Raw genomic sequence first — 14,234 nt, 5'->3', positions numbered from 1 at the left:
TCCTCAAATGAAAAGCATACACATCTTAAAAAAGCCCTTATTCTTATCCAAACTGGTCCTTCATTACCTCAGTATACAGATTTAGATAGAGGGGAAAAGAAGAACAGACAGAACAACATTGCCATTCTGTATGTAAGCTGAAGTGTCTCAGAAACACAGGATTCTATCCAAAGACAAAATACCAAACCCTTCCAGCAACACTCAGACACAAAAACTGCTTCACCCCAAACTCAAAATGAATGACACTGTACATTGCTGCCCAGTGCAGTGAGTACACAGACCTAAATATATATAGGAGAGACAAAAACAACCACTCAGTACAGGAGAGCAGCTCCTAAGAACAAGACTCAGTCCACCTGCATCTAATGGATAAAGGACTTTGAGGATGGTTTGACAGGAGTGAAGGAAGCCATCTATGATAAACTGGAACAACCTTCTCTTAAAAGCAGAAGGGATCGATGACACCACTTGTAAGATACTTACAACGCAGTCCTGACATCTCCTTCCAGGCACTATTCACACACTGACTCATGTAACTTGGGGGTGAGATTAAAGATGTGAAACATCTGTGAAGTTCTCGGTCAGCTAGGTCATGAGAATCCTCAGTGCTTCACTAGAAGTTTTTTTTCATTCTTAAAGACAGTCATTCACCTCTTATCCAAGAGGCTTCCTTATTTCTGATGGTTGTTTTAGGTAGGTGTCATCATCCCCAACTGTCATGACTCAAGGTGTGAACAGTGGTGAAACTGCCTGGGTATGGATGTCAGGACTTTATTGTAACAGTTTTAAAACCGTTCACACCTTGAGTCATGAGAGTTGAGGGTGACAATAAATACATGGAATCCTCATCAGCCATAGAAGTCAGCAAGTCTCTTAGGTGAGGGGCCTTCAACAACCAAAACGTAACTCTACTAAAACACCTAGGATCACCATGACCTGGATGACTGAGAATCTACACAGAGAAAAGTGGTTGTTGCTTCAAAGTACTGGTCACCATCATGATAATGAATCCATACCTCACATCAAACCTGAGGTGAAGCTTCAGACTCACCACTCTACGATGGCATCGTCCGGCCCGATGCCGGCAGGCAGCAGGTAGTTCCTGTAGTTGAGCAGCTTGTTGTCTTTGCAGCAGTCTCTCACCCATATATGCGACACGCACGGCACTCCGCTGGCCAAACACAGCAGATACTTCCTGGTACGGCAGTGCTGGTCTGCAATGAGGAGGCTCTGGTACGCTGCTTTACACTGGAGGGAAGCAAACACGGACAGCTGAGTACAGACCTGCACTATTCTTCTATTGTAGCTTCAGCTGTGCCTTTACATGATATTAGTCACTGTGGATATGTGCACTGAAATAGGACCTCTGTATAGCTTTAGAAAAACAAAGACTCATCTCCACATACAGGTTAATAAATACAACTGAGGGCTGAAAAATGAAGTGAGATTAGTGGGTTAGCAGGTATGTTGAGTCCAAAGTCAGAGTTTTCAGCAGCATGAAGGTGGCTCTCGTTTAATCTGCTAGCTCTCCATGGCAACTGATGCTGTGGAGCTAACCTGGTTTCGGATTTAAATTGGCTTAAATTTACAGGTTTGGAGCTGCATGTTACTAAAACCAATGGACGAAACCGCAAAGTTACAGTATCCCACGCTGTATTCATTGCGTTGCGTAGATCACTGATTGGAAAATTGATTAGTGTATTAGTATTGATTACAAAGAATATTCAATCTGTAACATTAATTTCACTTTGATATGGTAACAAATTAAAGCAATTTCCTGCATTATGGGACAGCGTCAGACCTAAATGCACTTCAATACAACATCATGTTTAAATATATGAAGTTTAACAGTTTTCTTGTGCAGCTGCCTGTTAGAAATGATCAGCTGCACATTTACCAGTTCTCTACCAGCATGCCTGTCTTGGATCACAGCAGCAATTTCCAGGAACAGCACTTTTTATCATAAATGTTCTATTTCTCATTGTTCTCCATTAAAACAACTTGTTGACTGAAGGAGCTGCACACAATCATTTCATTCTGGGTGTAAGAAGAATCAAATGATGCGCTAAATGTCCTCTTTTATGTGAGTCTGAAGCAGAAAGTCTGAGTAAATGAAGAAAGAAGATAACCCTCCTCGTGATACCAGGGTTTTTAGTTGTTGTCGAACTGACTTACTCAAAGAAAGCCTGGCTATGTCTAACTCGCTTCATATTACAGCCCATCTAACTTTGCAGCTTCTACAGTTTATGTAGCTAATGTTGAAATGGCCCAGAAAGAGTCAGTTCTAAATACAGGGGGGACAATGTAGGCATTAATCTTGGATTCTGTATTTATGTTGTGATGTCTGTGGTGCTCACCTGTTCTTCATTGAAGTCCGGCAGGATGAAGCCTCCTCCTGCTTGCAGCTGGGATTCTGTGTACGATTTATTATATGGACCCGTCTGCACGTAATCTGTTGGAAATAAATCATAAATAATTATCAGAGCTATTAAAGGAACCAGGAAGGACGGCTTTAACTGTCTTAGCATGCTGCATTGCAATTATTTCAGGTTTCGATCATGCAGAGATAAATGTTAGCGTTTGTGCTTTTCCAGCAAATGTGTTGCATCTCTAACATTGAAAACTGCAATGATTAATTGATTAGTTGAGAATTAACAAACTTTTCTCTGATTCCTGCTTCTTAAATATGAATATTTTCTGGTTTCTTCCCTCCTCTATAATGGTACAGTGAATATCTTTAGGTTGTGGGCAAAACAAGACATTTGTCATCTTGAGTTTTGGGAAACAGTGATCAACATTTATCACCATATTCTGAAGAAGATGTCTGAGAATAAAAATAACCGTTAACTGTAACCCTAATGTTCTGTGTATGGTGAGGCAGACTCAGCATGTCTTATAAGGACTCAAAGGGTTAAACTTACAAACTACGGAATATCAACCAATGAAAAGGAATTTCTGACTGTTCACAGTTAAACCTCTTACATTTGTAATTCTCCTTGTACAATCTATTTTTCACTTTCTATATGATACCCAATATTAAATCTAAATCTCAAACAACCCAGCAGAGTGTTCTGTGTTTTTCCAAATTACTAACAATTCCAGCAACTTTCATGTATCACATGTAGCATCAAGAATATTAGCAGCGCTGGTGCCGATTACCAAATTTCTGGTTAATATGGCATCCCAACTTCACACAGTTTCACAATTTAAGGAGAAACAGCATTGCTCACTGTTTGAATGTAAAAGAAATTCAAATTTCCAGGATAAATTCTAAGAAACTCCTCATGCAACACTGGTATTTACACTACTGTTCAAAAGTTTGGGGTCACTTTGAAATGTCCTTATTTTTGAAAGAAAAGTAGTTTTTTCAATGAAGATAACATTAAATGAATCAGAAATACAGTCTAGACATTATTAATGTGGTAAATGACTATTGTAGCTGGAAACAGCTGATTTTTAATGGAATATCTCCATAGGGGTACAGAGGAACATTTCCAGCAACCATCACTCCTGTGTTCTAATGCTACATTGTGTTAGCTAATGGTGTTGAAAGGCTCATTGATGGTTAGAAAACCCTTGTGCAATTATGTTAGCACATGACTAAAAGTGTGAGTTCTCATGGAAAACATGAAATAGTCTGGGTGACCCTAAACTTTTGAATGGTAGTGTATATGAAAGTATACCAATCTGTTTTCACTTTGACATTAGAGTCTTTTTTTGATAAATTTTCCTGTCAAAAATGCCTTATTATACTGAGCATGATTCATTCCTGAAAATCAATTGTAAAAAAGGTGGTAAATACCTTTACTGGCACATAGTCTTGATTTTACAGTTACAGTAAAATAATAAAAAACATTATAAACAACATCCATAAATAAATATACAGTCGTGCAGAGTAAAGAAAAAACCTGTCATTACCCAGTTCTTCAGTCAGACGTGTTAATTTTCTACTCTGGGACAGAAATCAATGAACTGTGCCACATTTAATTAGCAGGAAGAAACCAAAACCAATGAAATACATTTTGACGGCGCTGGTGTTCTAGTTTTTATGGGAGGAAAGTCTCTTTATAGCCGCAGCATTTGGATCTTTTTCACACTGAGGTTAATTACAGCAAAAGTGTGAGTTTTTATGGAAACATGAAATTGTCTGGGTGACCCCAAACTACTGAACAGTAGTTTATGTGATCCAGATTAAACCTGTTAATTAAATTCCAATCAGAACATCACAAACATTAAGTCCTAATTGTAAAGCTCTTGTTCTACCATCTTCCTCACCTTCCTCATCATCGCTCGTGAGCTTGTTGGTCAGCCGGTCGACCTCAGACGAAGCCGTCAGCATGAAAGCGAAGCCCATGAACAGAGACGTGTTCTGGGGCAGCGGACCGTGAGACTCTGACACGTCACAGGACCGACCCGGTACGTCGGTACCGCTGCCAGAGGTGTTACACACTCCGACCCGCTGGGCTGTGGACACAAACACGCACATATGTGGTAAAACAGAAACTGCTGCAATGGGAGGAAGTTGTTAAAAAAAAGGACTAGTTCACCCAAATCACAAATGTAATCATATTAAACTTTATGGACCCATGCAGACAGGATCACTGAAGTTGTTTGTATGACAGAGGGAAATAGTTTTGTGATTTGGCTGAACTAATCTTTTGAGCATCAGTCATGCACTAAACTGGATAAATCCACTTTTCATCTTCCCTCCACCTGTGGACCAACACCATGACAACATAGGTGGCACATTAATCATTACCAAGTCAGCCTCAGCAGCAGCAGCAGCAGCAGCAGCAGGATGGACTCAGGCCACATGGACGTCAAAATGTCTTAGTCATGCTCAGTACAAAAATCACACAATTTCACACATGAAATCATCACTTTATCAAACTGCTTAGAAAACTCTTAAAAATCAATTCAAAAAAGCACAATGACATTCGGGGTAAAAACATTTAAAAATGTGATTTCTTCTAAAATAATTCCTCTATAAAAGATCAAAAATAAAGTGCTACAACTCCCAACTAGTCCACTCACACCAGTCTGCATTCAAACATAACGACTTCAACTATATTGCAAACCCTGAACTCATGAAGCTAAAACCAAACTTTCGCCCTCCCACCCCACTGTTCAGACCCAGTCATGGTCCCGGTGTTCAGGACTCCATACCGGCTCTGGCTCCGCCCCCCCTGCGGCCTCTTTTAGCCGCCGACCGGTTGTCATCGGAGCCCAGCAGCTTCCTCTTGCCAGAGGGTCCGGGGGTCCGAGGGCTGCTGGAGGAGCTTCTGTTGGGGGTGTTCTGACCTCCGGGGGTCCCTCTGCGCCTCCTCTTCCCCTCCACCAAGTTATCTGAAAATGAAGTGAAATAAGACAGAAAATATATAAAATGTCATATAGGAAAAAATCTACAGAATATACAAGAGCAATACACAAAGCTGTAAATGACAGAAGAAGGTGCTGATAAGTTTACAGATATAATGAATGCGTTTAGAATATAAAGTGTCCAGTATGTAAAGCGGTTTAATGACCTTAGTTTACATTAGAGTTTTTGTCAATCTGTTCGAACAAAATGCAGCCACACCCACGACTTCTTTGACATGATGTCAGTTAGTTAGGAGCCGATTCTGAATAAATGTTGATGTAAACTTTAAATAAGTTGGACATAGTAGTTTTGTGGAATTTCTATGATATTTCTAAACACAGTTTTTATCCGAAATGTTTTTATACTAATTGCTTGCTTTTATAGACTCATATTGCTAATGTTTTACACTGTTTATGATGATGTTCTACATTGTCTATGATGATGGAAAAATAATGGATGAGGGAGGTATGAAGGAGTGGAAAAGTACTAGGTGAAAAGTTGTAATGGAGACTATGTTCCACAGATAAGAACAACTGCTGAGGTTTCATCCTTCCCCACAAAGAGGAACCATCTTCATGGCTGTGGGGCTCAGAGCACAGCTTCCAAAAATAAGACAAATGACATGAAACAAAACCAAAAAAAAAACAATTAGATAAAAAAGTTACAAAGCGACAAAAAATGGACAAACGAAAAAAATTAGACAGAAAAATTATGCAAATGACAAAAGCGAGAAACAAAGCAAAAAAGTAGACAACACAAGCGAGACAAAAAACTACAAAACAACACAAACGATACACAAAACAACAAATAAAGCGAAACACAAAATGACAAAAACGAGAAACAAACGACAAAAGTCAGTCTGTCAAAAAAACAAAACAAAATATTACAAAAATGAGACCCAAAATGACAAAAGAACAATGAACAATCTAGTATTTTACTTTATGATCAAAATTTTTTAAAAATTAAAAAAGAAAATTATTTAAAATTTACAGTTTTACAATTTGCAGTTAATGTCTTCTCTGTAATTTTTACATTTTTTAAAGTCACCTCGTGGGCCGCATTGGACCCTCTGGCGGGCCACTTTTGGCCCACGGGCCGCATGTTTGACACCTCTGCATTAGACGCTACTGGACTTTTGTGAGAATCATCCATCTCTCTCTCCTTGTTCCCTCTCAGTTCTAATCAAGTATTCCAACTTTTCATCACTTATTTAAAGTTTCAGCTCCTGATTAAAAAAAATAAAGTATGTGTGAAATCTGAGTCAAAATGTGTTTTGGTCTCACCCAGACTGATGTCGGAGGCCTTAGCTAGCGGGGTGGAGGGTTCGTAGGGCCCGAGGCTGTGCTGCTCCCTCAGCTTGTTTCCCTGCTCCAGTGACAGGATGATGGAGGTCCGGTTGTACCACTGCTTCTGACCCTCCTTCTCCACGTTGTAGAACAGCTCCTGGCCCTCCGTTTTATGGCCCTTCACAACACCTGCATACACAAAACAGACATCGACAGAGCTTTAAGAAACAATATCTGTATGCAACACAGAGAACAAGCACTCTGCTGGTAGAAAAATCCACCTTATTTCAGGGTTTTTTCCCCCAACTATTTTGTCATCACACACCTGTCTGAGTGAATTGCAGCCGCCTGACTAGTGTGTACAGCATCATGTATGTGATGTGTTTGGGGAATATTGGTAAATTGTTGTGTCCAGTGTTTCCTCTAGGATTTTTTCCTGCAGTGGCAGGACTGTGGGAGGAAGCCAGAGTACCTGGAGAAAACCCACGCATGCACAGGGAGAACATGAAGACTCCTTGCAGAAAGATCCCAGGCCCCGGATCTTCTAGCTGCAAGGCCACAGTGCTAACCGCCGAGCCACTGTGCAGCCTGCATGCAAGACTAATTAATAATAAGCCATGCTGAACCAAAAACAGGTGTGAAGGTGCGATCAAATCATGTACTGGTGCAACCAACTGGGAGAGTTGGTGTTAGTCTTGTAGTCTGAAGTCTTGTGATATTTCTATCAGTGTGGAAACTACTGAGAATCTGAGATCCAAACCTCTGCTGAGATCTTATTCTGGATGTAGTTTCATCTTTCCTCCCCTCCTCACCTATACTGAAGTACTCGTCCTCCAGCAGAGCCGTGACCTCCGTCTCCAGTGGGATCGGATCACACAGCAGGACGTCCTTCCCGGCCACCTCGCACTCGTAGCCGTCGTCGAACCGCAGGCGGAACCTCCCCTCGCCGGCGTCCTTCATGATGCGGCCCGAGTAGAAGTAGCCGTTGGACGACCACTTGGCCACCACCCGCAGGCCCACAAAGCTGCTGCCGGCCGAGCTCGCCTCCTCCGGAGACGACCTGAGGGAGTCGGAGTGGCTCGGCAGCTCATGGTCCGTGGGGCTGACGGGGAGGCGAGGAGGCAGCATCCGGCTGTAGGGTTCATCCTCTGAGTAGGACTGAGGCTGACCGTGAGTAGCGAACCTCTGCAGAGGGCCACAACCAGCTCCCCTTAGAGAGAGAAACAGTCTGTTTACACACAGAAACACTGATGTGCAGAACTGTTTTACCTCTTATATGCTCAAAGATGGAAGATTATTTTATTCTATGTTATCAAATCATTCTATCCCAAACATTAAAGCTAAAATGTAAGTTTATTCACACTTTCCTATTTAAATATGGGTTGGAATTTTTGGCTTGTCTATAAGGGGTTCAATTTAATCAGTAAATATTCTTCAGTTTAACAACAACCAGTCTGGTGGTTTGTTTTGCTCAATACTTCGGTTCTTTAGGCAATTTCAATAAATATGAATAGAGTTTCTGCTGCTACAGATCCTTAAACTGAGCACGTACTGGATTCTGCATATCAAATAACTTATTTAGAACTTTATCTACCATGTAAAAATAACATATTTAAATCTATTTTTTTCAAGCTGCAGTACAGTGCCAGATTTTCCCAGTTATCTCTGAGTACTAAACTAGTCCCTGATGAAAGTGCTTGTACATTTGCAGTGTGTTTTTGTGCTTTATATTAAAAAACAATATTTTTTCAAGACAAAAACACAGAAAATTTAGAGAGTTGAGCTTATAAAATGTGAGAATTTTTTTTGCATTTTTGTGTTTTACACGACTGTAAATTAATCACATTTGGGATTTGGGCTGATGTTTGAAGTAAAAAAGCAACATAAAGACAAACATTTGGTTCTGTTTAGACTGCTGGCAAATCGGATCAGATTCTTCTGTTAGATTTTGAGGACAAAAAGTCATATTTTTTAAAGTGATCATATTAGATTTGTATGGGCTGCAGTCTCCAGGTCGATTGTTTGGTAGATCTTTGTCGTGGTAACGACACTGACATCATGAAAGATCGTGATCCTGTCAGCTCTGCCCAGAAGCATGACTGTTCAGCGACTCTCCCGGTCGCAGAACTTCGGTCGCTCTCGACTTGACATCTGAACTTGCTACACGACCACAACCAATCCACTTGAAAGACATTTTGAAATCCAATTTGAGCTGCCAGAGTATGTTGTCTTGGATGCATCTGTAGAAATCTGATTGGAAGCACACCTCAAACCACCAGTGTGTTTGAAACTGACTAGCAAAAACTGCATTTCATATGTTTTTTTCCAGATGTGTCAAAGACAGGTCTTCACTGGCAGTCTGGCAGCCTTTGAACTCTGGGAAATTAACTTCTAAGAACCAAAGAGCAAACTTACCAACTGACAAACACAATCAACAAATAAGATCACAGCTAGAATTATACATTAGTTGCAGGTCTAAGTGAGACGATTAGTGATCAGAATATTAGTGAAAAGAGGAAAAGTAAAGTGAGTAGTGTGGATTGAAGCTGGTTTTTAGTATTTTTGCCGTCCGTGGTTTCTTTGAGCACAGCATGAGCCTCAGGGAGACTCACCTGGACAGGGAGGAGCGGGACGGGGGTCGGCCCCTTCGAGCTCTTCCTCTGGTGGTCGGCAGGACGAACCCCCGGGACCCCAGGGTGCCGTAGCCTCTGTTCACTGTGACCACTGACCCTGCCCTGTGACCCCTGTGACCCCTCTGTTGATGCCCACCTCCCCTTCTGGGACTGCAGACACACAGAGGGGACGAACGGAGCCGGTCAGGCTGCACAGGCACTGATCTGGAGTCAGTCTTTAAGTGAAAAGAGCTCTAGTGACTCCAGACCGATGCCTGTGACAACATGCACCTGAAGCAGGCAGGAATCAGTGAATCACTGAGAAATTAGGGTGTTAGAAAGTCAAAGAAGGCGAAGGAGGGACACATGAATCAGCACGCAGCAGCACAGAGAGCTGAGGCAGAGAGGCTGGAAGAACCAGGGAGGGTCTGACCGACGGTACCTCATGGATTTGGCTCCTCTTCTGGTCGGGATGATGAACTCGGGCCTGCTGAGGCCGGTGCTGCTGCTGGTTCCACTGGAACTGTGCTGCAGGCTGGACGCCTTCGACGACAGAGAGCTGATGTCACCGAGGTCACCGGAGGTCAACGAGCTGCTTCCTGTGCGGCACGGCGAGATGTCGCTGTCCAAGACCTGACAGTCCACCACCGGCTCCTCGCTCTCCTGGCACCAGCAGAACAGGACACAGACATTCTTTTCATATGTGTAAATACCTCTATATAGTTTTTTAAATTTTATTTATCTGTATTACTACCATTACCTTTATTTTATTTTTTAATTCTAAAGAAATCTCTTCTTCTTGCTATAGTTATTTTATTCTTCTCTTTCCATATTCCTACGGTGACACCAACAGCCGAATCCAAATTCCTTGTATGTAGCCATTAAAGCTGACTCTGGTGATAAATATGGAGATTCACAACTTTCTCACGAAGTTACACATCATCTATAGACATTAGTTCAACCATAATTATCAGGAATAAGATAGTTCAACAACATTAGCAGCTCTGTGAGGCTATAAAGTTTGTAAGGAAAAGAAAACTGATCAATAACACTAAATATTGTATAAAATTACTTTTTTGATCAGGTGACAATCACCAAAGTTTAATAAGGACCAGGCTGTTGAACTAAACATATTAACTCTATGAAACCCAAGCAGTTTTTAGGTGTTTTTCATTTTTTCCTTACTGTGGGCTCATTTGTCACTGCAATATAAAGTCCTGCATCTCTGTGGAAACAGAACAACCATGACTACAAGTAGAGAGAATCAGAAATGTCTTCTGTGCAGGAGGACACAGTTATAATACCATACACCCTAAAAAACCTGCAGTCAACATGTATGACGCTTTTCCCAAGTATCCCCAGGTGATACCAACAATCTCTATGTACTATTTTCTCCAGCTCAGTGCAGACAAGACTGAAGTGATTGTATTTGGCCCCAAAAATGAAAGGTCAAAGATCAGGCCTCACCTTGACTCCATGTCACTAGAAGTTACAAATCAAGTCAGAAACCTCGCTGTCATTATTGACTCAGACCTGTTACTAAATCTGCCTATTACCACCTGAAGAACATCGCTAGAATCAAGGGTTTCCTGTCTAGAGAAGATGCAGAAACATTTGTTCATGCATTCATTTCCAGTAGGTTAGATTATGGTGTTTGTACAGGTCTTAACAAGAAATCGATCAAGCAGCTGCAGCTGATCCAGAACACTGCTGCCAGAGTCCGAACTAACACCAGGAAACCGGACTATAGTACACCGGTCCTCAGATCACTACACTGGATTCCTGTTAGTCAAAGGATAGAGTTCAAAATCTGACTCCTGGTCTACAAACCACTGAATGGTCTTGCACCAAAATACATCCTGGACTTATTAGCTCCATATGAAGCATCCAGAGCCCTCAGGTAGTCAGGGACAGGTTTACTGTGAGTTCCCAGAACCAGAACCAGAACCAAGCCTAGAGAAGCAGCATTCAGCTATTATGCTCCTCACCTGTGGAACAAACTTCCTGAACACCTGAGATCTGCTCAAACTGTCGGTTCTCGTAAATCAGGACTGAAAACCAGATAGTTTACTGTAGCTTTCTTTTACATTATAAAGCTATTTTCTTGACTTTCAATGCACTTTTATTTTTTATTTCTATTATTTTAATGTCTTAATGTCTACCATAAATCATCTTTATAATTAATTTAAAGTTCTGTGATGCATTTCTTTGCCGTTGTAAAGCACCTTGAATTGCCTTATGAATAAATTGCGCTATACAAATAAACTTGCCTTGCTGTTTACATTTCTAATTTGTTTCCATACGTGTCTGTTCTGGGTAAACACTGCCTGCAGTCTGGCTGAAAAGTCCGTGAATTTTGTCCCACATGGTCACTCATACCTTCTCAGTTGTGCCGATGACACTAAATCTTTATATATTGGGTGCAAACGGATTAATTTTAACAGATTTGAAATGAGAGAATATGAGAAAATAAAGAGATATTGATGAATTATCACAATTTTAAGCTTAGGTTTGCTAAATAAAAAAAAAATACACTATATTTCTGGTAACTGATTGAAAAATGAATGGAGGAGAATTCAGATAAAAAGCAGGCACATAATCCATCATATTATGTAACAGAGATGGAGTGAGTCTGAACTGCTCTGATTTAGGAAATTGTTTAAAAAGTTCATTTTCCAACACATTAATTCACTGAGATCAGAATCCACCTTTAAATTCCTTTCAGTGTGCATATTTACACTGAGCTTCCAGTTTATTAGTTCCACTGAGGAGAAGATAATGCAATCTTAAACAACAGCCTTGTGATAAATCCTCTTTTAATGAGGCTCCAGTTTGTGTTGCTGCTGAACGGATTTAGTTTGTACAATGAGACGTTTCTAATGTTTTCACAAACTACAGCCTCTAAAACCTCCAGTCAGAGCACACAGTCCGTTACCTCGGTGACTTTTCGATCCACCTCTTTGCCGTCCTCATAATAAACGTCCGTGATGATCCGTGTGACGGTGGTTCGGACTTCCTGGATGGTTCGTACGTGTCTGCGATGCGTCGGCACTGTGGTTCTCCTGAAGGATGGAGACTCTGGTTCTCCCTTTAAAGACAAAATCAGAGAGTGTCAGCCGGACGTTTGTCTCAGACTCGAGCTGTAATTCTTCCATGCATTCCCGACTCTGCGTACCCGGCCAGCTGGGGAGCGAAACCCCGGAGCATCGAAGCTGGTCTGCTGGGAAACTGTCCGCTGACGTAGCTGAGACACACAGGACAGAGATCAGCACCACCAAGACAAGTTTCAGACCGCAGCCTCATGCAGCATGCTGGATCACAGTTGCTTCTTCTCTTAAGGCAAGGCACTGAGTTTTATACAGCGCATTTAAAACAAAAGGAAGTTGTTTTTTTCTACTTCAAAGTCTGGATGTTTATGATAATCTGGTGATTCTGGGCTAAAATCACAAGCAGTCTTTATTGCTAAATCCAGTTGCAAAGCACATTTGATTAGGTCATCCACTGCAGCCTTAGTACACAAGCAGCGATGTCTGTAGCAGTTTACCAATCTGAACCCCTCATCTATTAATCCCATTTTAGGGTCAACTGGAGATACACTAAACGTTCAAAAGTTTGAAATGGTGTAAATCACATCGTTTGTAGAGCAGAGCAGCTCCATTGTGTACAATGCTGGTAGCACTATTTGCAGCACATGTAGCAGAGCTGAGCTAGGCTAAGCACATGGTAGTGTGTAGACAAGTGGTGTCTTTGGGGTAAGTTCCAACTAGTTTGTGCACTACATTCCTGAAAGGTTAATAAACAATAACTGCAGCATTTCATATTCTCAGTAAACTTTTACGTATGTCCACTACCGTTCAAAAGTTTGGGGTCACTTAAACATGTCCATATTTTTGAAAGACAAGCTTTTTTTTCAATGAAGAGAACATTAAATAAATCAGAAATATAGTCTAGATATTGTTAATGTGGTAAATGACTATTCTAGCTGGAAACAGCTGATTTTTAATGGAATATCTCCATAGAGGTACAGAGGAACATTTCCAGCAACCATCACTCCTGTGTTCTAATGCTACATTGTGTTAGCTAATGGTGTTGAAAGGCTAATTGATGATTAGAAAACACTTGTGCAGTTATATTAGCACATGAATGAAAATGTGAGTTTTCATGGAAAACATGATATACTCTGGGTGACCCCAAACTTTTGAACGGTTGTGAATCTGCTTTGGTTTTTGGACTGTGGTCATTTGCAATCCTTAACCCTTTGATGCACAACATGGGTCACAAGTGACCCAAATCCAGTGGAAAAGGGGTATCTCCCGACCCACACCGCACATCAAAGGGTTAATCTCCCTGATAGTGGGTCTAACATGGAGTCATGGGACTGACAAAACCTTGATGTGGTTCCTTGACAACAAAAACACATCTTTTTTCTTGCAAATTTATCTATTTATAATCTAAGAGAATAGTGAGTTATTCTTTGTGAGAGTTTCTCTTGTAAATTTACCTCTTTATCTCATAAATTCAGATTTTTGATTAAATACGTCTGGCTGTCTAATTTTATTTACCGGCAGTGGCACTAAAATAAACAAAAACATTTTAAAAATGTAATTAAAATACTGGATGATCACTATTAAGGGGTTAATGGGAAAAAAATTTATACATTTTCTGATGCTGTTGAAAATAAAATCCAGAGGTTTTACTCTAAAATGTGTCCTGATGTTGACTGTGTGAGTTCACGAGCTTAAACACAGGCATTAGTGCATCAAATATCCTAAACATTTTAATTATAAGACATCTGACAACATAATCAATGGTTATTTAGAAAGATTTTGTGCTCTTTCACAACCTGCAACTCTATAATCTGTAATTCTGTAACAGAACATCATCAAACTGCATATATTTGATGTTATGACGTGGTTATTCATGCAAAGAAATTGATTTAGTGAGATCAAGTTCCACTGAAATATAGACACATTTCAA

At 40.7% G+C, this 14,234-nt stretch overlaps 1 protein-coding gene across 5 annotated transcripts in view; it reads right to left on the bottom strand.

Moving 5' to 3' along the window:
• tp53bp1 (tumor protein p53 binding protein, 1) overlaps nt 1-14,234 on the bottom strand; it is a 43,487-nt gene that overhangs the window by 5,660 nt on the left and 23,593 nt on the right. For 3 of the 5 annotated variants that reach the window (XM_055010379.1, XM_055010373.1, XM_055010376.1), the window contains 10 exons: nt 12,433-12,501; nt 12,193-12,345; nt 9,700-9,920; nt 9,258-9,428; nt 7,458-7,855; nt 6,643-6,834; nt 5,167-5,346; nt 4,276-4,464; nt 2,358-2,452; nt 1,052-1,248 (listed from right to left, as the gene is read on the bottom strand). In XM_055010379.1, coding sequence (XP_054866354.1) covers nt 1,052-1,248; nt 2,358-2,452; nt 4,276-4,464; nt 5,167-5,346; nt 6,643-6,834; nt 7,458-7,855; nt 9,258-9,428; nt 9,700-9,920; nt 12,193-12,345; nt 12,433-12,501 — 1,865 coding nt within the window. The remainder of the gene's footprint in view (nt 1-1,051; nt 1,249-2,357; nt 2,453-4,275; nt 4,465-5,166; nt 5,347-6,642; nt 6,835-7,457; nt 7,856-9,257; nt 9,429-9,699; nt 9,921-12,192; nt 12,346-12,432; nt 12,502-14,234) is intronic. The other 2 variants (XM_055010381.1, XM_055010382.1) reach the window with 2 other exon arrangements.

The sequence above is a fragment of the Amphiprion ocellaris genome, chromosome 1, assembly GCF_022539595.1.
Source record: "Amphiprion ocellaris isolate individual 3 ecotype Okinawa chromosome 1, ASM2253959v1, whole genome shotgun sequence".
In the NCBI taxonomy this organism is placed as follows: Eukaryota; Metazoa; Chordata; class Actinopteri; family Pomacentridae; genus Amphiprion; species Amphiprion ocellaris.
The sequence above is the reverse complement of the archived record's forward strand: the minus strand, read 5'-3'. Positions and strand labels throughout refer to the sequence as shown.